The sequence below is a fragment of the Haliaeetus leucocephalus genome, unplaced genomic scaffold (genome assembly GCF_000737465.1).
Source record: "Haliaeetus leucocephalus isolate CR32 unplaced genomic scaffold, Haliaeetus_leucocephalus-4.0 Scaffold992, whole genome shotgun sequence".
Classification (NCBI taxonomy): domain Eukaryota; kingdom Metazoa; phylum Chordata; class Aves; order Accipitriformes; family Accipitridae; genus Haliaeetus; species Haliaeetus leucocephalus.
In genome coordinates, this window is record NW_010973428.1 from 1,696,823 (window position 1) to 1,723,066 (window position 26,244).

At 37.8% G+C, this 26,244-nt stretch overlaps 1 protein-coding gene across 1 annotated transcript in view; it reads right to left on the minus strand.

Annotated features, from left to right (window-relative positions):
• Nucleotides 1–26,244, minus strand: part of MAP3K4 (mitogen-activated protein kinase kinase kinase 4) — a 75,425-nt gene that overhangs the window by 9,806 nt on the left and 39,375 nt on the right. The window contains exons 10-22 of the mRNA XM_010584481.1: nucleotides 25,777–26,043; nucleotides 23,721–23,870; nucleotides 22,520–22,681; nucleotides 21,355–21,488; nucleotides 17,265–17,343; nucleotides 15,149–15,227; nucleotides 12,848–12,944; nucleotides 11,845–11,961; nucleotides 7,479–7,579; nucleotides 6,251–6,331; nucleotides 3,970–4,161; nucleotides 3,196–3,266; nucleotides 756–872 (exon numbers count right to left, since the gene is read on the minus strand). Coding sequence (XP_010582783.1) covers nucleotides 756–872; nucleotides 3,196–3,266; nucleotides 3,970–4,161; nucleotides 6,251–6,331; nucleotides 7,479–7,579; nucleotides 11,845–11,961; nucleotides 12,848–12,944; nucleotides 15,149–15,227; nucleotides 17,265–17,343; nucleotides 21,355–21,488; nucleotides 22,520–22,681; nucleotides 23,721–23,870; nucleotides 25,777–26,043 — 1,647 coding nt within the window. The remainder of the gene's footprint in view (nucleotides 1–755; nucleotides 873–3,195; nucleotides 3,267–3,969; nucleotides 4,162–6,250; nucleotides 6,332–7,478; nucleotides 7,580–11,844; nucleotides 11,962–12,847; nucleotides 12,945–15,148; nucleotides 15,228–17,264; nucleotides 17,344–21,354; nucleotides 21,489–22,519; nucleotides 22,682–23,720; nucleotides 23,871–25,776; nucleotides 26,044–26,244) is intronic.

Genomic DNA, 26,244 nt, shown 5'->3' on the forward strand with positions numbered 1-26,244 from the left:
TCTAAACCAGCAATGGGTCAGCAAATCAACCCATTCATACTGAGCAAATCGGTCAAAACCACACATCACTTTCCAGCCAGACACCAGGCGTCCTGTTCCCTGCCCACCTCACTGAGTAGAGATACATGAAGGACCTGAGACTCACAGGGGAAGGTGGGAAGGGCACGTGGGAAGCAGAGAGCAATAAAAAGTAGGGTATCTCAGCATGCAACGCTGCAATCCAACTCCGTAAGAAAACCAGACTTCATTAGTTCTTCTGCTCAAGCAAGAAAACTCGTTTTTTTTCCTTCTGAAGAGATGCTAGCTGAATTCCAGAAGATCTGCTTCCTTAAGATACTTGTCTCGCATCAGAATTTAAACACCAGCACAAAATTTTTTTCAGGAATCAACAAGATATTGGTACAACTTTTTCTGCGCGAGTCTTTACCTACATGCAGAAGTTAGCATACTGTGTATGACATAGCTTGCTTTTAGAGCAGTTAAACAGAGTAGCATTACGGAATAGCTCCAGCATGACTCACTCTATTCACTTATTGTGAACCTTCTCTGTTTATGTGCCAGTTCCAAAAAATTTCTCCAAACTATGTTTCAGAGACTTCAACCTTCAGAGGAAGACAGACACACTACAATTCACAGAGATATCCAGATAATAAAGCTAAACTAGAAAGTTCTCAAGTAAAACCTCCATGATCCAAAGCTTCTTAAAATTTTCTCTCTGCCCTATAAAAAAGCCCCAATAATTTATGTTTTCTTACCCTATGGAGCTCCACACCAAAATAACGAACAAGATTAGGGTGTTTGATGCCTTCAAAAATCTTCAGTTCATCAGCTGTTTCTTTGATGGTTTTGTGATCATTAGGTTGAAATCTTATCTGCAAGAAAGATTTTTCATTATTTTGCCACTATTTCAAATTACTAAGGAAAAAAAAATCCCCCCTAAAAAACCCCCAAAACCCCACAATCCAAAAAACCCATCCTAAACACAAACACAAACCAAGAAAACAGCTAAAAAGCTATTTTTTTTAAAAACAGCATCATCACACAAAAAGCCCCAAAATACCACCCCACCATCCCCAAACTTAAACAAAAAAGAACATCAAACTATTTTTTGAAAATTACATACAAATATGATGATTTATAAACTTCTTAAGAGCAAAATGCTGTTACTTAAATGTATAAATACACACATGTATGCACATATATATATATCTCTTCTGAGCTTGCCTTCTAGCTTAAACGTGGTAGATAGACACAGTACAAGAGAATCTGAAAGTAACATCAGTGAGAGCTATCATTCAAGAAAGACTAGTTGCCAGGTACTTCATCAACGGAGATTCTAAGGGATTTCTTTGAGGGGTTTCTTCATTGAGAATGAGGCAGCTGCAAGGAAAAGGTGTGGCATGGAACAAATACAATCATAAAGGTTTTGATGAAGGAAACAGGTTTTCATTAGTTCTCCTACAATATGTTGTGACGGATTTTTCATGGAAGAAAAAAATACCACGTCTTCTGAAAAACTGATTTAAAGCTTCTATTCACACAAAGATACGCAAAATGCATAGCAAATTATGCAAGATGTGATTTTTACCATATTGGTAGAAAGCAGAAATTTCATTAATTGAGTACAGGACAACTGCTAGAGAAATAAATGCACATGTTCTACTTTTGGTTGCTAGGATGTTCTGATCGGTTTTGTTCTGTATAACAATTCCAGGATACAGTTAGTACTCAAACAGTGGTAAAATTAAATACATGGAGATTACAAAAAGGTGACAAATGACATTCAAGTGTTTTATGTATTTCCTAACACTTCAAAGTTGCAATACTATGTATTTGTAGTAAAGCTTGTCCACTATAATTTGTAGAGATTTTAACGACACTGTGGTTAAGGCAGTAAAGTCTGAAGAAATCTCAGGGGGCATGGGGAATGCAATGTTTTTAACCAGTTTAAAAATAAATAAAGAAGTCTTCTCCCAAGGTACTCTTAAGGAACTCCAGAAAAGCCTTTTATTTGGAAGATGCACTTTGCATTTAAGCCCACAGTGGGGAGGCAGGGAATGTTTCTTGGTGAAATAATTCTGGAAGTTAAAAATACTACAGGAAAAGGCAGCATACTGTATATTTAGCCTACTAGTGAAATGTCTGTCAAACAAGGTCCATTTCACTTATTTGAACTTCTGCTAAAGAGCACACACATGCTAATCTGTAAAAAGGACCTGCATCCAGAAAGCAACTTTGAATTCCAGAAACAGAGAGTGCTACTGATGGGGGGAATAATGTTATTTCATCAGGAGAAAACAAAAAAACCCCACCCAAAACACAAAATCACACAAGCACAACAACATCAAAATTTCAAGTGTTGGTATTAGTTAGTCAGTGAATGAGTACAGTACAAGAAGTTATGTACAAGCCTAGTCTTGCTTTTCCACACCTTTGAGATCACATACTTATTGTGTGTGTGGAAGAACTGGCTCATAAAAATGTAACTGCTCTAGCATCAAATGGCTGGCATGGTAACTGTTGTGAACAGTTGATGCTTGCAGTTGCCTGAAGACGTAGAAATGCAATAAAACTAAGCAATAAAAATATCTTAAAAAACAAGGTGCTGTAGGGAAAACGGATCTCTACGCCTACACAGCTTTACTTACTTCTATCCTGAAAATCAAATTTTCTGTACCCACCAGGTTAGTCAACAGTTTTGTGACTCAGCCTAGCTCACTTAAACTACAGGCGAAGCTGAAAAACATCTGATGTGACACTTCCTATCTTTTTATCTAAGGAATGAAGAAAAAAAGGAATAAAATGTGAAACGAAATACTGCAAAGTAAAATATAAGTTTGGGTACAGTCTTCACTAATCAGAAAACTCTTTCCAAAATAATTTAAGATCTCTTAATGGGAGTTCGCACATATTAAGAAAGCATTCATTAAGTTCACAAAACCCCTATGAGATTAGTAAAAAAACATTATCTATTTTACATACATTTAAACCAAAAGTTGTAAACTGAAAAGAAAAAGCTTAAGCAACTTAAGGAGGAACAGCAGATGTGGCTACATGAATAAACAATTTGTCTTCCCATCCTTTCACAGTTAGCTAACAACTCTTCAGAAATCCTTAATGCCTGCTAAGACATGCACGTTTTGTTTGGGAAAAAAACCCAAGGGCAGCAGTGATTCTTGTATACAGAGTACTCACTTCCTTCATAGCCATCAGCTCTCCAGTGTCAACACTGATACAGGTATAGACCTTCCCATACTGGCCTTCACCTGCAGAATTAAAATAAAATAAGAATAATTAATTACACTACATTCAATAAGCAACATGTACATCAACTGCAATAAGAAAACATCACTGAAAATTGAGCTTGCCAAGGTCATTTACCTTTATTTTCATTTAGAATTTCAGGTAGCTTTTAACCTGTAACACTTAATGGTACATTCATAGTCCTGAGTTTGAGCTGACTAAAAAGTAGAAACATTACATTAACAGGCTGACCTGAAAGAAAACGTCTCATGAATATGAGGGTTTTCCCCACAAATCCCAAACCAGAGAGGAAACAATGACCATATGGGGGAAAACGATGATCATATGGGTGAAACAACAATATTGGTGAATTAAACAAAACCCAAAGTTTGTGCTCATTTCCATTCATATTTCTGGTTCTTCCAAAAGCAGAACTCAAACATTTTATAGGGTTAAACACATGCAGGAATCACAGGATCATACCTAAGTAATTGTCCTAACCAAAACCTTCTCCTCCTTTGTTTCTTGTTATTTGACCAGTGAAAACTTCACTGAAGTTCTACATAAAGGAAATCCTAGCTGCAACAGAATTTTGTATTTTAACATTCTGATTTCTGTAAAGCTACCTATGCAGAGACCCAAAATTTCAAAAGATAGTCTTAGATTTCCTTCAAAAACACTAAGCTTGGTATTTCAGCCTGGTAAATGAAGGTATAATGAACGTACCAATTTTGTTTCCCCTCTGCCACTTGAAAGTCACTTTTCTCAAACCTACATGCATGACATTATCATAAGATTTCGGTGTGTCACAAACTTGGCCAATGATGTTCTTCCTCCTCATCTCTCTGTATCTCCTTTCTTCAAACAATTGAACAGACTTTTGAACAGCTTCAATCGGTGCTTGCTTGGAAGCAGTGTCTAAAAAGAGTGATGAACAATTTCCTTGACTGAGAAATATTCACTGTATTTATATTTTGTTACCTTTTGATATCACGTGAAGTGACTTGAGTTAGAAGACAACTATTTTGTGAGTCTAATTTAAGATGTAGGAAAAGAATAAAACATTTTAGCAACAACATATGAAACTATCACTTATTAATCGCATATGAAACTAAAGTAAAATGAGAATACTAGTACTTTTCTAATCATCTCTTTCTTGATTCAAGTAAATTAAACGTATGAAATGCAATGCGCTTGTTTGCATTTGGCCTGTAACTAACCACTGATAGTGGAAGTATGTTAGGGTCATTAAGAGCACCAAGGAAAGGAGGACAGGTAAGGTTTTGCTCTACAGAGATATGAGAGGTTGCTTGGAAAATTCACAGCATCTGTTATTTCAAAGATTTAGAGGTATTGGATAACTCCAGCTTTCAAGTCTTATCACAAAACAATCCTACTGAGGCCAGAAGAAATCTCAGGGTGGCATTAATTTATCCCCTCCTTGTAAAGCACAAAAATTACACCTGTCACTGTTGACAGACAGCAGTCTAACCTGTTTCTAACAACCTCCAAAAGCTGGAGATACTGATACTCCCAAATGATACAATCTACTGCCCACCTATAATTAATACCACTTCATCTACACTAAATCTGCCTTGCTGTAGTTTTAAACCAAAATCTTTGTCTTATTCACAGTGGACAGTAAGACCAGTTCCCACTTGTCCTGGTTTCAGCTGGGATAGAGTTAACTATCTTCCTACTAGCTGGTACAGTGCTATGTTTTGAGTTCAGTATGAGAAGAACGTTGATAACACTGATGTTTTCAGTTGTTGCTAAGTAGCGTTTAGACTAAAGTCAAGGATTTTTCAGCTTCTCATGCCCAGCCAGCGAGAAAGCTGGAGGGACACAAGAAGTTGGCACAGGACACAACCAGGGCACCTGACCCAAACTGGCCAACGGGGTATTCCAGACCATGGGACGTCCCATCTAGTGTATAAACTGGGGGGAGTGGGGGCGGGGGATCGCCGCTCGGGGACTAGCTGGGTGTTGATCGGCGGGTGGTGAGCAATTGCATTGTGCATCATTTGTACATTCCAATCCTTTTATTATTGCTGTTGTCATTGTTATCATTATCATTATTAGTTTCTTCTTTTCTGTTCTATTAAACTGTTCTTATCTCAACCCACAAGTTTTACTTCTTTTCCCGATTTTCTCCCCCATCCCACTGGGGGGGGGGAGTGAGTGAGCGGCTGCGTGGTGCTTAGGTGCTGGCTGGGGTTGAACCACAACACCACTGTAGTAGTCTTCTATGAATTTTCAAGTTTTCCCTCATTCTTCTTTTCTAGTTCAAACAAACTCAATTCCTTCAGTGTTTATGTTCCAAACAGAAAATAAGCCTTCTAGATTTCAGAAAAAATTTTTGCTGTTTTTCCTGTGTTCTGAGCCACATGAGAGACCAGTTTTTATGTGACAGAAAATTTTTTCCTAATGCTTCATGAGGTTCCACCCTGCCAGAATGTATGCAAGCAAGCTACACTTATCTATCTGTACAGTATAGGAGTCTCAGAAGTAATCAAGTTACTTTAAGTTTCATGAAATTAAGCAGCAGGACAGAGAGGAAGGGCCCCATAACAGCCTTGAATTTGGGAAACAGTGTAGGATTACATGCTGTTAGACACCCAAAATAAGAAAATCCCACGCTGGGGAGAGAGCTTAGGAAGTGAGGAAGTGCTTCCTAGTGTCATGCAATTCATAATTGGGCACTGAATAGGGACAGCAAACTTCTGTAATTCCTATAGTAATGAATGTACTCATTTTGTAGAACGCTGCTAAGTATCTTTCAGTTTCTGAAAAGATGTAACTTTTATGAAGTTTAATTACTCCTACCTCAGAGAGTACACCTTGTGATTTTGTTAGCAGTATCTTCTATCTGCAATCAGGATTTTATTTTTTCCCCTTCCTGTGTACAAAGCTGTGAAAACCTCTTCACAATCAGCATTAAGAATCAACCTTTTATTACAGCACTAGTTTAACAGATCTTACATTATAGTGACTCCTAAACACCTACCTTTGGTCTGGTTGATTAAAGTTCTGAGCTCCCAACTGCGCCGGGATGAGCCACTTGAATCTCCTTTTGGATACGATGGTTCTAGAGAAATAACACTGTGAGCATAAAAGTGGCTTTATCTCATATTAAGGATTATGCCACTATATTCAGCAGAAACTGAGATCTTACATATCAGGACTAATACACCATATAAGTATATGAGGCAACCATATAGCAGTGGATGCTCTTGAATTAAAAAATGACTTATCTTTAGAAAACAAATTATGAAAGCTATTCTGAAATAGGATTTAATTTATACGGGAACAGAGATTTCCTTCCACAATTGAGGAAAGCACTTCAAGTCAGGGCACTCAGAATCAAATATGTAAGAAATCTGTAGGAAAACAATCTTCTAAGGTTCCTTAGAAAAAGACCTGTATTCATTCCAACCTAAGCCTGTTTCCCATTCATACAGATACATAAAAAAGGGCATAAGCACAAGGCAGACAATATTTTCAACATCTGCTTAAAAAAAACCAAACCAAAACCATCCCACACACTCCTTAGTATAAATTTTTAAGGCATTTCTTTCTTCGAAATCGACTTCATTTTGCAGGATGACCACAGTATCAACTCTACTTCACTTGCTATTTTGTACTTCATTTTAATTTGCACAGAACACACTATCTTAACAATCAATGTTACAAAGTATTTATTGTAATAAACACCACATAAAGAGGGGCTGGGGAAACCTGAAGGAGGAGCCCTGATGAGGGCATCAAGTCACATACCCTATTATTCCTTCTTCCAGGATTCAAATAACAGCAAGTATTTGTAAGATGAATACTGCACTGGTAGTTATAAAACAGGATAGAAAACTCTCCACTGTCCTGATGGGTCCAGTTTATATCTCATTAACAGCATTTAGAAATTTAATATTGAATAGGGTATGTAATTCAGCAATCATGTCACTCGTTTCATTTATAACACTGTAACTTAGTAAGACACCAGGAAATTCCTTCAGGTACAATTCAGAAACAGTATGAAAGGCAAGAGAATAGTGGGTACGTCTGAAAATAGAAGAACTTTCTCTGACGATATAAGCCTAAAACTTAAAAATCTAAGATTTTTGAATGGGAAAAGGTGAAAAAAAATTTTGGAGAGAGTAAGAACTGGGAACAGAGAGATATATGTTAGTGACATAAATCATCTGCACATCCAGGTCACAATCTGTTACTGTGACAATCACCTTCTCGCTCTTCAGTGGGACTGGAGTGACGACTAAGGGATCTGAACTGCAACTCAGCTGCTATTGAAGCCAATCGATCATTTTCAGGGACACTGGAACCCCTGTTAAAAAGAGCCATTGTACTAATTAACTTAGCATTGCACTAGATAACTACTAGTGACAATTTAACTGCAGTTTTAAAGAGAAAGAACCTCTGAAGCCTGGGACATGAACCATGAAAGTAACATGAAAGAAAACCTGACGCCAAGAGGCAAACTGAAAATCCTTTCTGTGGTATTTTTCCCCCAAATGAAGACTTTTTACATAATTTTAGTTATGCCACTCTATGAAAAAACCCGAAGCTTCAAAAGCATAAACTACTTGAAACTCTTACTTGTCCATAACAGAATCCAGTTTAATGACTTGTAACATACTACTAAGGCAGCTGCTGCAGGATGCAGCTGGTGCCAGGTTTGGATATACAATCAGAAGTGATTCAGCTGGGTGATAATGTGAGCCACATTATCAGATGGAGGGTGGTAACTGAATTCATATGCTCCTAGCGTGCTGCAAATACAGTCATAGTCCATAGTCGTTAAGTCAAAACTAGTGGGAAGAGCCACAAGCCAGCTGACAGGAAGGACAGTGTTAAATGACAGCAGCTTGACTGCTTGGAGGCCCTCTACCAGACAGCACAGAATAGAGTTAAATACCTCAGATTAAGACCCAGATGAATAAGCACGCTGAACAGAAAGGGGAACGATACTGACAGAAATGAGTCTTAAATCCTTAAATCTTCAGGCACCTTTCCCCAGCCCAAGACTTTGATCAATCCACCCATATTTTAGAGCCATAAGTTCCTCGTGGCAGTCTTTCTACAATAAGTCCCTTTTGGACAAGGCTCCCTTTCAATTTTTAAAGCATGGTGGGGAAGAGCTGTGACTGATGCCTCCTTTGACATAATGCTTTAGGGGTATGAGCTAAACATTACTGGAAAGCAGGGAACATTGTCAAATCCTTCACTGAAAGCTAACGACTACAAAAATATGAAATACACCTGGCATCACAAAGTGCACACACCTATGAGAGGACTTCCCTACAGCCCTAAAGTTGCTTCTGAATTGTATCCAATTATTACCTAATACTAGTATAAAAAAAAAAAAAAGACACAATCTTCACAATCTTAAGAACAGAAGCCAAAACCCAAGACACCGTATTCCCATGCAAACGTTCTCAATACGATCTTTGCTTTGGAATCCCTACTACTGCCAACTAGATCTTTTTAAGTTTGAGAAGGAACTGAAACTGAACTAGTGAAAATCCTCAGTACTCTTCAGGAAGTTGAGATTTTAATCAGCAAGAAGGCTGACGTTATTCTCAGCACACACAGAGCAACAATTCTAGATGCACAAAGAGCTTAAAAACAAGCCAAGCTAAACTACCTCTAAAATGAGGCAGTAGCTGAACAGAGGACCTTAAGTATCATAGCTTTGAATGCAGGTGTCTAAAATCCATTTCAGGCATGTCTTAGCCACACAGATCTTTTACTGTTTGTGTCCAGAAAGACTGTGTGCATGTTATTAGGCAAAGAAAAACAGCAAAAGAGAAGACAACTTGCTAAATTTCTACTCCAGTCCTGGGTAAATATAAAATGATGAATAATAATTCCAGCTAGCTCAGAAATTAAAACATTTATAAAGGTCATTAGTATGAACATAGTGTAAATGTATAACCATCAGAAAGCTCAATGTAAACAACCAGGCACTGCTCCTTTGGATTTTACTTTCAAGTTATATTAAAATGATATTTTTTTTTCCCCAAAGAAAAACTTCAATAGAACTATGGTGGCATTTGTGCACTACGCACTGCCTAGTACAATTAATTTATCAAGTTCCTACATTAAATTTTTTACAGATATTTAATGCCTACAATCATGCAATAAATGTCTAAGGAGTTTCTGGAAAGTGTACAAAGTTTCTGGTTTTGTGCTATTCCAGCAGCTGGACCCCACGCTTCTTGCATACAAAACCACAAAACACTTTTTCTTGATCCAACAGATTCCATTTCTCTTTTGGAGCACAAATAAATGACATCCATAATTAAGACTACAATGTGTTAAAGTTTGCAAGTTTCTTTTAACTATATTTGAACCAGAAATTCACTAAAAATATATTACATTGTAATATTTTGCCTTCCTCAATAAACAAACCCCCTAAAAAACCCCAACAGCCTCCAAAAATCTGTCTCTGCTTTAATAATTTTTTCTTGAAATTCTTCCTAGGTAATACAGGGGGTTAAGTGATGCTACTTAAAAATCCAGGCAGTGCATAAAAAAAAAAAAAAAAAAAATCATGGGGTATTTTATTAACAACCATCAGAAAAGTAAAAACTGAGAGCTCTAAGAAAAATACAAGTCTTTGAAAAACAGGCCTTGGCAATTCGACTAAAATGCTGCATTCAAATCAACTGTCATGTTACAATCCATAAAAGTATTACGTGCTTGACTGCAACTAAGAAGTAGAATTCTCATTTTTCTTCCTAATGACTATCTTCTTGAACTAGAAGAAACTGTCAAAATGCCAACCTTCACACTTTGACCAATATTTGTGTGGGACATACATGCAGAAAACCTTAAAAGAATATACCACTGTATTCAAGTCTGTCAAATTATAAATCTGACAGTTGCATTGAGTAGTATAAATCACAACAAAGCCTACAAGTATTAAAAACTAGCCTTCCATCTCACTCTCAAAAAATTAACTAACTTCAAAGATATGCCTTGGCTTAAAATGCTGTACATATTCTACAAAAAATCCCCTTCATATGTTGTGTAAAGACTAATTATCAAATAAAAAAGTTTTGCATTTTCAAAATCATAAATACTAATTAACCATCACCCTGTCAGCTTATAAAGCTGCCAGAACCTCTCAGTGAAAATTCTCTAGAATGTTACTTAGATGAAAAAGGCTTTTCAAGTGCATAGTGCTGCAGACTACTGCCTACTCTGTCTTTTTCAACAGGAGGCTTAAAACAGAAGCATGAAGGATATATAATAAATACACATAGTTTGAATGACAAAAATTCAGGATGTGTTTTCAACCAAAAAAAACTGGCCCAGACTCACAAGCTGTACATCTAGAGGCTACTGTAGGGTGCAAGTCACATCTTATCATAAAAATAAACTGAGAAGAAGAATTGCAGGAAAGATTTTATATAAAAAGTGGCAACTCAGTTCCATCTTAACGCACGCTTCTGCTGCGCATCTGGTAACAAATCTACAAACCATATGATGGTTTGCTGGCTAACAACTGAAAATTATTTATTAAAAAAATAAATGATTCATAATCAAGTCATATCTAAGTTTACTTTGGTCACCAGCAATCTGTTGTTCCTTCACTACCTGTTCTTTGTTTTCTCTACAGCTGTGTGATACAGTCAGATCATGTGTCTCCATTCATACGAATCTCTTGTACAAGACAGCTTTTGGTACTCTGCAGTAGAAATGAGAATCCAAAAAGCTATTTATAAACCCTAAGATAATATCACTGTGTGAATAGTAGGATTTTTACAATTAGGAGTGTGGGCGGGGGGGGGGGGGGGGGGGGCGGGGAGTAAGTTTAGAGAACCTGGGAGACATGTCAATGGTCTGACTGTAGTATGGGAAGAAAGAACCCAACAGTCTGAAATACAACGGCCAAATCAGAAGCCAAAAAGCAAGAAAGATACTAACATAGGTCTGCCAAAAAATTCACTCGTGACCTCAGCAAACAGATGATACAGGTATGGTTTCTGTTACACATCCTTATACAGGAATACAGAAATGGTTTCTTTCATATTAAGTTTCTTCTGCACAACCCTAAGAAGCCAAAGATGTAGCAAGAAATTAAAAAAACCCTCCTGAAGTCTTATGTGTTTAATTTTGTGTTTGCCTCTATATAGTATTTCAAAATATATATGGCAGACAATAACAATACCAAAACTGTTAGCTAACATAAAAAAAAATATTAAATCCTCGGGCTTGTTTGCATGTTACAGTCATCTTCGTGCAAAGTGTTAGTTATCAATACTAATTGTTTAGTAAAGTTATATCAATGAACTGACTGGCATACGTTAACTTCATGGACATTTTTATTGAGCAAATTTGTGATCTACGTCAGAACTGCATGCTTTAACTATCACACTGTTCAGACCTTTTAAATCTGAAAGTGGTCTTAATCATCTAAGACCTAAGATTTTGCTCAAGTCAAACATGAATGACAGAGCCAGCGGAAGACATGATGGGACGGAAAAGCACGGTGCAAATGATCTACTAGGATACAAGTACGCGGAAACAGTTATATGGGTGATGTAAGTAGAATGAGGCTGCTACATCATGGAGTGGAGCTACCTGGTATCATTTGCACTGCTGACAGGTTTGGGTTGAGCTGAGTCGCTACCGACGGGAGCGGGGCGACTGACAGCAACGCTGCAATGGTTCCGTGCATCACAAGGGACACTCCGTGTGCTGTGGCAAGAAAAAAAACTTAGGAAACAATTTTTAAAAAGTATGGATTTGAAAGTTTATTTTAAAAATAAAATTTTGCGGTGTGCATAATGAGGCCTGATTTTAAAAAGTTTTTCAAGTATATAAAGAGTTTTATGTGGAATAATTCTGTGTCTCAGAAGCTTATGGGCTGTCAACATGTACAATAATAATCTTCAAAATAAAAATCTCCAAATCTTTAGAGTAGTACTAGTTTCTGCCAACAGCTAAGCAACTTCAAAAAAAAATAAAATTCAAGTGTAAAGTTTGACACTGTGCTGATCTTCTTGAAAAATAAGGCCCTCTGTATAAAAATACGCATGGCAAAGTTCATTTTGAAATTTTTAAAAACTATTTTAGCATTAATTCTCATGTCAGCTCTTTCAAAGGGAAACAAAACCATCCATCGTTTTAAGCCTCTTCACAGCAGATTGGTAATGATGCAGAAATGCCACCATATTCCAGAATGCTACATTTTTAAGTCTCATCTATGCTAAACTACAGAAAGCACTGTCACGGGCATGTAAGCAGACATTCAAAGTGGGGAAGGAAATAAAAGTCTTGTTAATGAGCAGTTTTCACTGCATTAAAGCTTGTTACAGTGAAACATTGTTCTCGGGAAAGACAAAGGGGGTAAGAATGACTTCAAAGTGAGAAAGCATGCACCAATAACAACTGTAAAATAAAGGGGGGGTGAAAAAGAAACCATAGTCCTTAAAAGCACGTCAATAAAATTCAGATCACTAACATGCTAATTTTTGCTACCTGCTTTGCCCTCAACAGGAAAGAAAAGGTGTTCCACTCACTGACAGTCAGCATAGCCAAGAGAGGATAAACCAGTTTAGAACTCTGTACTAATGCTAAATACCTGAAGCCTTCAGGCGTGGGTATGATAAGATGAGGATTTGGTGGATCACTATGGCACCGAGGTACTTTTACAGGACGGGGACTGTTTCGATGAATAGCTGCAAACATAAAAAGGTAGCACGTTTACTCAGACGTCAGAAAAACTCTGTTAGGGCCATTTCAAGACACAAAATTAAAACGAATTCCTATTTTACAGTGTTAAGTGTGAACTGGCACATATTTTCTTATCCTTTAAGAAAAATAAAAATTATTCCAATTTTAAATAAATCAATTGTACGTATTAATGTTATTTATGTTATTTTATCACGGAACTCATCTGTAAAATAATGAAAATTCTCCACAGAATTAAAAACTAGCAATTAGAAGATGTAGTTTTAGTGAAGTAAGTACACATCTTCATTATTTCAACTTCACAGATTAAAGATGATTTGTTATCTTATTGCAAAATAACAAACCAAATAATAGTTAAAAAGCAAACAGCGTTATCATGTTCCTTTTGCATCACAATTAGTTTTCTCAGCCAATAACAGAAAACAAAATGAGCTGGGGAAAAAACTCACATATGACAGTTTTACCCATGCTAATGTCCCTCATGATAGTCTGCCCTTATAAGTGGTACAAAGGGACAGGGTCAAACCTAAAGGAGCCATCATCGTCCTCGTGCCTAGTTCATTCAGTGCCCATATGAATAGTCTGAAGCATCTTCCTTTTCCCTCAATCCCTCCTTAATTAGCCAGAAAAATACTGTGGCAGTCACATCGCAAGATTGCCCATCAAAACATGAGTTAGTACTTTCTGCCAGGCTAGGTTAATCAGTGAGTTTCTGCCTTCTTCCCACGACCAGGGCAAGTAAAAGATGCCAGGGCTAGGTGTTAATTGTCCTGTTATAATTCACAAGGACACAAGCAGAAGACCCAGAAGGCAGAACCTAACCCACTTGAGTTGGACATAGGCTGTTTCACAAAGCAAAAAGACAGGATAAAACACCAGGAGACGCCCAGCTATGTGCCTACAGGCAGCAGCATGAACACAACTGGATCCTCAGCTTTGGGAAAAGAGGTAAAGATCACAGTGGGTTTAAGTCCTTCAACATGGTATGCAAATGGAACTAGGAATTCTTATTTTTCTCCTGATCATGAGATAGAAAGGGCAGTATCTGCAGCCAAGATACAGTTTTTGTTTAGTTACATTTATTTCACACGTATTAAAGTTTCAGCCTGCTGTTCAAATCTGCACCATCCACCTGTGCCACCCCCTCCCCATGCTCTGAGCCAAAAGCTGTCAAGCAATTTAGTTTGTGTGATCTGCTGTGTCTGCAATAGCATTTATAAGAGTTTCAGTACTTTGGGATCATCATGCTACTGATTTACCTAAAATGGGCCCTCCTCTGAACAACAGTGCCAAAAGCGAATGTACAGGTTTTACATCACAGTACAGAATTTGGCTAAAATTTATTTTAGACTATGCTTCTTTCCAAAGGATTGGACTGACTTTCATTGTGAAAGGTTTCTCAGCTATAAGAGTTTCTCATCAAAATTATATCAAAATTGAAACTTCCCTGAAATACTGAAAAACCTCTCTCTTGCCTGAGTCAAATTACCCTCCCTTCATGTCATCTGTCATTAACCCTGTCCAGGAAGCGGACATCAGGAGAAAGAAAAGACGACGACGTGGTATTCTAAAAGTTAAACCAGTCAATGGACTTGGGAGGAGGAAGAGAGAAACAGTGCTGAGAAAGAGATATGTAAAAGGGAAACAGAGCTGAGGCAACATCGTTTTCTCAAGAAAAACAATGACATATGGTGATTTCACTCTAAGGCCAAAGATATTTTTTACACTATGACAAATTTTGCGATATTGGAGAACTATTTCCCACAGCTCTATCATCAAGCCCCCAGGTATAACTCCTCTGTACCTCAATAATCTAAAGTCCGTCAGAAGTGTAAATATCTGCAGTGCCACAATGAAATTTTGTGAGAGGGAGCTGTAACTGCCTCCTTAAAGTTATAATCACTTCTTTACCCAACCTTTAAAAATCACAATCCTTTACCAGAAGATCTGCAAGACTTCATCGGAATTCAAGCACAAAATCCAAGGAAAGCATCTGTAGAGCTTTTAAGTTTCTTGAGTAAAACCACCATGTATTTACACTTTCTCAGGCAATAATGGTTAAATCAACAACCACAAAAAGCTTAAAAATACTTTTATTGGTATTTCCAGCATTTTAAAACTACTTTACAATCAAACTTCTGTAACAATAGCAGCAAAGCTCCACAACAAATGCCAGTAACTTCTGCCTTACCAAGGTACAAACCTGTAACAGGACTGTGAGGTTTTCCAATAACATGGCCAATGCACTCATTCATCAGAGCTTGTAAACTCTAGAAAAGACAAACAGAAAAAGTTGTGATGTTTTATGTTAAAAGAGAGTTGATAGCCATATGGTAAAGCTCACAGTAATAAAATGACACTGGTTAAATATGTAATCTGTCAAGTAAACACCCCTACATTCTACCAATTATATTAAACTTTTGGACCCACATTAGGGTTTTGACTTTGTTGATTTTTTTTTTTTAAGCTAGGAAGTCTTAGTCTTGTCTTGCCTTTTGACCTTGTCAAAATTACATAACCGTAGGAACTGAACAATGATATATCAAATAAAACATTTCATAATATAAAGCTAGTGGAACTTGAAAATATCCATTGTTAATGAAATTAAAAATCAAGCTTGCTGGAAAAAGCTGCAACAACCTCCTCTGCCCTCCCTCTCCCCACCCCAAGAAGAAACACCCCAAAAAACCTGGTGAGTATGATGGCCTGAATCACAAGACAAAAGCCTGTAAACCAACAAATATGAAGCACTGCATATTAGAAGAAATTCACTTCCCTTATCTACCCTTGAAGTTAGCAAAACTTTCATGAAAGGGTGTTTGATAGTTACACCACTGAACTGGGGCTCAGGCAATCTGCGTTTAATTACTATGTGTACTATTCACTGTATATGTAACCTCAGACAAGTTATTAAATCTTCCTCTGGTTCAATTTACTTGTCAGAACATCAGGTATAAAACATATCTTCACAATAAAGAATTGAAATTATGTTCTTTGGTATAGCTGCTATGAAGGCTGCTTCTATATACCAGTCATTCAGATTAGCCAAAATTTCTTGCAGAAATTCAAAGACTTAGTGAAGACCGGGGAAATATGTGTTTAGCCTGTGATTGGCATATTTTACCAACCCAGATTGAGCTAGAATCTCAGCTTTAAAACTAGAGCCTTAGATCTAGACCACCATTCTTCTGTGGCATCGGGTATTATCTAAGTAAGATATTAGGATTGACACAGGCATTTCTAGGCAAAATGCTGTGGGCTCATGACCTGTGTTATATAGGAGTCGGATTAATGAAAGTGACTTCAAGTGATGCTCTCCAAAACTGAAATCCAGTTTAAGAAAGCAGAAGTTCAGAAATGCAGTTAAGGTTTTGGGATCCCCCCTTTCTCTCTCACTTGTTCAAAGTCTGTTTTAGAAACTGCGTCAAAGCAAATAAATTAAGTTGAGGAACTACTTCCTAAAGCTAAAGTATCAGTGTATTTCAAATACAAGCTTAACTCTCTCATTTAGGCAGACAACCCCTTCCCAGCAACACACACGTGGGACTAAAACATAATTTATTTCAGAGCTCTTGATAAAAATATATGTGAAAAAGACTAAACTATATCATTAGTGTATTACAGAAGATTAATGTGGTTGGTATTTCATAATCCATCTTTAAATTAATAAAAGTCAGAGGTGCTGACACTCACATTCTGCTATTTTGTGGCAACTGTGCTTTCACTTCTCTGTAGGACTGTACCAAGATCAGAGAAATAAATTCTCAGAATTTTATTTCCACAGGAAAAGGAGGAAGGCAGAGCACACAAAAAAGCCAGTTTTAGTCTACTTTTTTTTCCACAGTAATAACACAAGAAAGATGCTTTAAAGTCTGCTTCACATTGCACAATTTGAGGAAATACCTTTAAACAATTGTGATTTTGTATTCATACCCATAAATGAACTCTAAGCGCTAACTAAGCCTCAGAAGCTTATATTCAGAAATGTATTATGACAACTATAAATTGCAACTCGGTAGAAAAGTTGCTGTCAACTTTCCCAAGAGCAAAGGGAGATAGCCTCCCAGGACAGTACCAGCAACCTGTCAGCAATTTGAAAACATTAATGCCAATGGTCACAAACTTACTCTATTCAGAATCTTACAAACTGAAGAGATATCAACATCAACAGTTATATACAACAGCAATTGTTTCAGAACAGCATCTGTATTCAGACATCGTTTTATAAAAAACATCCCCGAAAACATATGTTGATAGCTTCACAAGCATTTAGAAATAAACAACAAGCAGAATAACTTATTCCATACCAAGAAGTCATCTTCTGGGAGAGCGGAAATAAATGCTGGCTCAATGGCTTGAAGAAAATCAAAACCTTGAGTTGCCCACCTATCTCAAAGAAAAAGAAAAGAGAAAATGAATTGCTCTTCGGCTAAAGCCATTGCAAGAGCTTCAACAACATCCAAGAACAGTAAATGGCAGTTAATTATTTTTCCTCTGGAAAATATGATAAAATCTTTCTAAGAAAATTGATTAATATATAAGAGGTAAAATATTTAGCTTATATTAATACTTGCCGACTTATATTCAGATAAAGTCTGATTATAGCAAGGACACTGCCAAATAAAGTGAGCAGGTCGTGCTATATACCTCAACCCCTATATGTGCTATCTTCAGGAACCGTATCATCTCATCAACTCACACTACATTTCAAAGCAACAAGCCAAACCACTATGTTCCCTGCCTAAATTTCCCTTCTGAAACAAGATCAAAAGAGTACTAATGATTTCCTGTCTATCTGATCAGCAGTAACTGGGCATCAGTGGTTTCAGCGCCTAGATCGGTAAAGTAAAGCAAGTAAGTAGCTTGGCTAAAGCAAGTTGTGTCTTCAGCCACCTGCTCTCCCTCCACTGCCTCCTCTTAGACCTACTAGAATTAGCAGCTGCAACCTACAAAATGCAAGCAGAATCACAGGATATCCTGACTTGGAAGAGCCCCACGAGAATCATCATGTCCAACTCCTGATGCAACCTAAAAGTTAAACTGAGTATCTAAGAGCATTGTCCAAATGCTTCTTGAACACTGACAGGCCTGGCTGGGGCCGTGACCAATTCCCTGGGGAGCTTGTTCCAGCACTTGACCACGTTCTCAGTGAAGAACTTTTTCCTAATATCCAACCTGAACTTCCCCTCACACAGCTTTAAGCTGGTCCCTCACGTCCTATCACCGGACACTGCAGAGAAGAGATCAGTGCCTCCCTCTCCGCTTCCCCTCATGAGGAAGTTGTAGACAGCAATGAGGTCATCCCTCAGGGTCCTCTTCTCTAAGCTGAGCAAACCTAGTATCCTCAACCACTCCTCATTAAGTCTTGCCCTCCAGTCCTTTCACCATCTTCATTGACCTTCTCTAGGCACACTGTAATATTTTTACCTCCTTCTTACATTGTGGAGCCCAAAACTGCATGGAGTACTCAAGACGAGGCTGTGCCAATGCCAAGTATGGTGGGACAATCACTTTTTTCAACTGGTTAGCTATAATGTGCCTAAGGCACCCCAGGATATGGTTGATCCTTTTCACCACCAGGGCACACTGTTGACTCACATAGAGCTTACCGTCAACCAGAACCCCAAGATCCCCTTCTCCAGCGGATCCAATCTCTTGGCCCTGATCTATACATACATCCAGGATTACACCTTCCCTGTTGCAAAATCTGGCATTTGTCCTTGTTAAATTTCATAAGGTTGGTGATTGCCCAGCACTTGTAATCTATCAAGTTCTCTCTGTAAGGCCTCTGTACCCTCAAGGGAATCAACGGCTCCTCCTAATTTAGTATCATTGGCAAACTTACTAAGTATGTACTCAACTCCTGTGTCCAGATCATTGATAAAAACATCGAAGAGAACCAGCCCTTAATTGAGCCCTGGAAAACACCCCAGTGACTGGCTGCCAGCCGGATGTTACCCCATTTACTCCAGCTCTTGGAGCCCAACCCTTCAGCCAATTGTTCACCCATTATATTGTGCACATGTCCAGCTGTATACTGGACATTTTGTCCAGAAGGATGTTGTGAGAAACAGTATCAAAAGCTTTGCTAAAATAATAATTAAAAAAAACAAGAACAAAAATCACACCACAAAAACCAACCACATCCACTGCCTTCTCTTCATCCACTAGGCGGGTAACCTTGTCATGAAAGGATAGCTAGTAAGGCGCAGCTTGCCCTCCATGAACCCGTGTTGACTTTGATGACTACATTGTCTCTGAAATGTTTTTCAGTAACTCCGAGAATAATCTTCTCCATAATTTTACCAGGAACTGAAGTGAGACTGACAAGCCTATAATTACCAGGGTCTTCCTTCTTGCCCATCTTGAAAATTGGAGTAACATTTGCTAGCTTCCAGTCAAGGGGGACCTCTCCAGATTCCCAAGACCATCGATAACTAACAGAGAAGTCTTGCAATAATATTGACCAACTTCTTCAGTACCTTGGAATGAATTCGATCAGGCCCCATAGATTTGCATGCATCCCATTGCAGCAGCAAATCTTGTACAAGTTGAAAGTCAGCCAGGAGCTTATCACTCCCCTAGTTGTCGTCCTCCAGCCCCGGGCTCCAGCGGTCCTAGGACCCATCATTTGTGTTAAAGACAGAGGCAAAGCAGGTATTAAATGTCTCTGCTTTATCTTTGTCCCTATTTGTGAGGTGACCAATCTCATCGAGTAATGGACCAATGTCATCTTAAGTCCTCCTTTTGCTGTTAACATACTTAAAAAAAGCCTTTGAAGTTGTTCTGATTTTGGGGGGTGGGGATGTGTGTGGTCCTTTTGTTTTTTTAAGATAAGCACAGCAAGCTAACTAGCCTATCCAAAGATGGTTCAGCCTACCCACTCTGTCCTCCTCTCCTTCCAGCAAGCAGAACAAACCACCTCCAGGACGGACTGATCACCCCTATACTTTAAGGAAACAAAACTGTCACTGATGTGTAATCTGCTAGCACAGATCAATATAGGTGTCGTGGTTTAATCCCAGCCAGCAACTAAGCACCACGCAGCCGCTCACTCACTCCCCCCCCCCCATCCAGTGGGATGGGGGAGAAAAACATGAAAAGAAGTAAAACTCCTGGGTTGAGATAAGAACGATTTAATAGAACAGAAAAGAAGAAACTAATAATGATAATGATAACACTAATAAAATGACAACAGTAGTAATAAAAGGATTGGAATATACAAATGATGCGCAGGGCAATTGCTCACCACCCACCGACCGACACCCAGCCAGTCCCCGAGCGGCGAATCCCTGGCCCCCACTTCCCACCCAGTTCCTAAACTAGAGGGGACGTCCCATGGTATGGAATACACTGGTGGCCAGTTTGGGTCACGTGCCCTGGCTGGGCGTGAGAAGCTGAAAAATCCTTGACTCTAGTCTAAACACTACTGAGCAACAACTGAAAACATCAGTGTTATCAACATTCTTCTCATACTGAACTCAAAACATAGCACTGTACCAGCTACTAGGAAGACAGTTAACTACATCCCAGCTGAAACCAGGACAATAGGGCACCTATTTTAATGCAAAAGAGTTCTATTAAATTTCTGATATGCTAGCTGCAAAATGCTGCAAAACCAGCTAAATAAGGCAAGTAACGGTATCATTCTGCTTGAGCCAGTTTCTCAGTTCCTCTGTTTACATCCTCAAAGTGATGTAACTTTAACTTTTTTCGTTAGCGCCCAGCAGTAGAGTTTCATAGCACGGACTGTAAGCACAATTTGAGAGATCACTGTGCACAACACTACTGTCAACAGACAGAAAGTACTTCGGACTACAACAAAAAACCTCCATAAATGCATGCATTACTGTAATCATAAAACTGAAGAATTTTCAGCAGAGTCAAAACACTTCTTCCTCATCTGTGGGCCTTACTTTAGATGCTTTCAGAAAGGACTAATAGAAGAACTTCTATAGCAGGCTAAAGCTTCCATACATACATTGTTTCCTCAACTGGCACAAAATAACACTGCTTTCTCTGTAGAACACCCAGAGAATGACTGTTGCATATTCTGCAATCTTTATTGACTCCTGATCACATAGCACTTTTGTTCCAATCTAATGACCCTTATCTAAAGTCTTTTAATTGTCTGGATCCAACAACCTCCACTCTTTCTTCCCATTTTCTGTCAGCTAACATGAAGCAAAATGTTCCACAAAATCTTCTGCTAAGCAGCTGAAGTGTTCATTTGGCTTTATGCATTTAGTATGCAAATTACTTTCAAAATTTAAGAGCCAGAAGCATCAATAGTTCAGAAGAAACTACTTCTAAACAATAAAGCATTATTCACACTGTGAAAAGTCCTGCATGGTATTTAAACACAAACTACTGTAGCAGTAACAAGTTGGCTGTTACCTGGGTCGAGTGCCTCGGCCACTCTCACATTTTGTTAGCACATAATTCATCCATTTTCTGGCAAAGCTGATATACTTGTCTCCAATTTTCTGCCTGAATTCTCCAGACATCAGACGAACAACTTCTTTATGGTACTGTAAGAAACTAAAGATTACTTTTCACATATTAATAAGAACAAAAATACCGTTTGCAATAGCCTCTGGAGTATTTGCAGGCTAACAAAACTTTACAGTATGATAACAGTCACATCCTGTTCTTAGACAAAATGATTTTATGCAAACAGTCACATATTTATAGAAAAAAAAACATGAAAAAGTATACAATACAAAATGTATTGTAGTGAGAGGCAGCACTTGAGCCATATTGCATTCCTGTGTGTATATGGGCATGTGCTGATGTTTAACAGCATACACGTCATTTAAGGAACATCCTACATAAATGCTCAGTTCTGCAATCAGAGATTGAACCACAAAGTAGTGTTTATTTTTAGTTATATTGCAGGTAACATTAGGGGATAAAGGAGTTCATATATGTACATTTAAAAAATTAAACAGAAATACCAGCTGTTTTTTAGAAGACTATCCTTAGAAGTATGTTAGGGTATGATACAATCTTAAAAAATTTTTACAAAGCTCACAGGAATCAAGTAGTGAAACAGTATACTGAAAACATCTGAACATGACATTTCCTCATCAGCACTTTAAGGCAGGCTCTCAAAAGCTACATGCACCGCATTAAAGAACCACCACAAACTTTGAAAGAATGGCTCATATTACAGTATTATGCTATTCTAGGCTGAAAAAACTGTGAGAAGCCAAGTTTCACAATGACATTCAATATCAAAGGATATTTCTGATTTCATCTAAAATGCTGCCAAGTTGCAGAGCCTACAAGGCTATACCTGAAATCATCAAGTTCTTAAAGCTTTTTAGAGTTCCAGGCATTGGTAATTGGAGTCTGAACTTAAGAGATCTATCTGTTCTTTTTCAATCATTTTCACGTAACATTTCTGCAGCAACACATATTTTTATGATGTTCTGCTAGAATTCTTCATATTTCCACAGAGTTAGAGTTACCTTATTTGCACCAATGCAAACCCAGAAATTTCAATTGGTTCTTACCAAAACTACAAGACAAACCTGCCATTAAGTTTTTGTTTCCTTACCTCAAACCCAAAATTATAACCCTGAATCATGGCTTCCCGATAGTATTGCTGCAAAGTGGCAGATTCAGATTCATCAACTTCAGCATCAAACTCAGATGTGAACATGTGATCAACTCTATCAATGGCACTGCTTATCTTATTGCATAGCTGTAATGCATCACTCTGAGTAACAACAACAAAAAGGGATGGGGGGGGCATCAAATTATTATTTATATTCTACAGTTGACAAGACTAAGGCAAACACAAATCTAACAATTACATTATTTTAAATGGAAATGTACTTTAATGCCATCACAATTCATTCAGTCTTGGAAAACCACTTTCCAGCAGTTGAACTAAGCAAGTCTTCTAATTAACTGAAGTATCATAATGAAGTTTTTTCGCTTGAGTAAGATTAACTTTAAAAATAAAGACAGTGAAGGGAGAAAAAAAACAACCAAACAAAAAACCCCAACCAAAACCAGACAGACAGGAAAAGTGAAAATGAGTTTTATTATCTGTACTGTGACCAAGCCTTTGGTTGTACTTCACCCTGGTATCTGGACACAGCTTCTATTGAACTCGGGGGGAAACGCAGGGACCTAATACTGCAACTTCAACTTAACAAATCTTTGCTTTTCTCGGTCCTCCAAAAAACCAACAAAAAAACCAAAAAAACACCAAAGAAAACCCTCATCCAACAAAAAACACACAACAGCAAAAAAACCAAAACCCCACCCACACCAAAACAAGAGCAAAAAAACAGAGAGAGACCTACCTACTTTTACATCACAAAGCAGCCATCTTCTCCAAATACGGGGGAAAAAAAAAAATGTTGTTTCTTGCAGACAGTGGATTTTCTTGCAGATGGATTTTGATAGAATTTTTTTTTAAAAAAATCAAACAATTTCTTTCAATTCAATAGTGTTGTCATACAAAGTTGTATTTATTCTGTTGCTATTAACACTTCTATTGCATTACAGAATTGTTTCCCACTTAGCAGTGCAAAAATGCTTGCACCAGTCTTGCTCAAAAATACACTCACAAATCCTTTGCAAAAACGGAATGAAAATTGTAATGAAAGTAAAGTCCACAGAGGTTGCATAAATTACAATTGCAGAATATGTCATTAGCATTGCAACTAAGTCTCCTTACATGTTTTTACTTATCAGTGAGCGAAGAACCATCAACTTTGACTGAGATAATCTCAAAAACTGCTTACCTTGAGCTGTTGTAGAGCTTTGGCAATGACTGGTTGGCTGGATGTCTGTTCCTGGTGCAGAGATACGAGCCCTTCAATAGACTGCTGGAAAGCTTTTCTCTGACTCACAAGGTGGGCAGATTGAATGACTACAAGGAGGAGGTTATCAACCTAGGAATACAAGGTACCACTAGTTCTTATAAACAAAATCCTCTCTGTAAAAACATGTCCCATATCAGCAAATTCCAAATGGTTATTTTTTTAATTCTAAAATATGAAGGACCTGTCTTGTCACTATTCATTAAAAGCTTGGTGCTGGCAGAAAAGCTTGATCTGGCAACTGAACTTGATGAACTCTCATCTTATGAGCAGAACTCTATTAGCGCAAATGCCACAGCAAGTTTTCAAGGGGAATATACTTCTTTTCACTTCTGGAAAGGTTTAGGAAACACTGTGTTTAAATTGTCTTCAGAACAGTTACACACAGAAAGGCAGCATCTAAGCAAAAGAATTATATTTTCTCAAAGCAGATGGAGGTAAAATCCATCACGTAAGTAAGCAGGTTTCATCCAAGTAATGCAATACACTTCAGGGCAAAACCTACTACTGAACAGGGAAAGCCATAAATTTACCACACAGTATTTGCTCAAATTTTGAAAATTATTAAAATGTAAGAATATGTTTTGGAAACCAGAGCTCTGATATTGCAGAAGTCTATAAAAGTACACAGTCACAGATGGTATTGCCTTTGCTGTGGCACTATGAGTCACATACATGAAATCTGTTGATTTCAAACTACAGACAATGCATCTGCAACAAGTTACTCACAAAACAAGACCTACTTCATCCTGATTTCCAATACCTCATCCCCAAAGAATATTTTCATGCTCAAAATTCTTTACATGTTGATGGGATTCTTCTATTTTATGAGCATCTTTTAAATAACACCTTACATTTTCTCTAGTTTGCAATCAAAACATGTTTATTTACAGGACACAATCTTTCTGAAGGATTTTTACTTCCTAACCCTTCAATATTGGATTGTAAAAATTAATAAACAGTGTTATACATATACACGTATAACCACATACACAAAGACACAGTGTTTTATGTGCACTTACATATGTCAGATAGAATACCATCTGCAAACTAAATTCCATCTTTTGCTGTTTTCATTTTCTGAACAAAATGCTAACTTTGACAGAAGTCCAATGAAATTCTAAAGACTTAATCAAAGGCTGTTTTTTCCATTGTTAGTCTGGACAACAGACAAACAAGAAGTAACATGCTTACACGTTAAAAACAGCAGTATGTACAGGAGTGACTTTTTCAACTGCCTGTAATTGCTAGAGCCCTCTGAATACTAGAGGCCAGGCAGAATGACATGGAAAGTCACTTTGTCCATAGACAGTAGAGCCCATTTATGGTACAGATCCAAGGAACTGCATGACATGCCAAAAGGAAAACTCACTTAGCTTAACATAAAGATATGAGAACAGGAGGGGCAGGGAGCTGCAGCTGGCTCAGTTGCTAGAGCGTAGCAGAACTGCTGGCAGGGAATCCCTGTTGGCTTGGGATGAAGGAAAGTATGACTGGAAAGATTTCTTCCTGCAGAACTGTTGAACATCCAGTAGCTTCCACAGAAATTTAATTTTAAATGTCACAATTCATCCAAGATCAAAAGTAACTGGTTTCATGCCTCTGTGTGTGGAAAGCACTCAACTGCCACACGCTCTTGGAGACTCGTGACTTCTTAATAAAATGTACAGTTTTCAAGTCCTATCCACACTTCTGATGCTGACCACCCAACTAGATATTGAAACTATCTCTTTATTATCAAAGTCCAACCCTGAAAAATGCACATTGTAGAGATTAATCCTTTTAAGAAATGCTAAAATCCATTTAATACCTGTATTAACATAACTAAGAATCAATCCTATCCTTAAATGTAACTTTTTATTACATATAAAAGGAGACATGCCACTCACTGTGGTTAATCTGAAAGGATAAGCATTCACAGAAGTGTGGAGATCACATAAACAGCGAAAAAAGAAACCAAAAACCCCAAACAACCCACCTGCATGGTGCGTAGTGTATCAACAGTTTCTACTTGTGGCACTACTTTGACTGGCTGACCTTCCCATGAGCTCCAGCTGTCATCTAATTCACGGTCTTTATCACTATGTTTGGTCATTAGTAAATAAGCTTCATACGCAACCTCATCTGAATCCTTTGAGCAATCCTTTCCAGCAGCTGCATTGAGGAGCTGCAAAATCACAGATTTTTCCCCTGCAATACTATTTGGTACAAATACTTGTAAACTCTCGAGTCCAGGGATTTGCACCTGTAGAAAAAAATATAAATATACTGAATGAGCAAATCTCACTGTCTTCTATGATACATGAAACAGATAAAATAGATATATGTCATCTCACTTAAGCATCAGGGAGGGTTTCCATCTTAAACAGCTGTGCTATGTACATACTAAAACAATACATGCAGCCATTTTTGCACTAAAAGTCAAAGTGCATTATAAGAAATCATT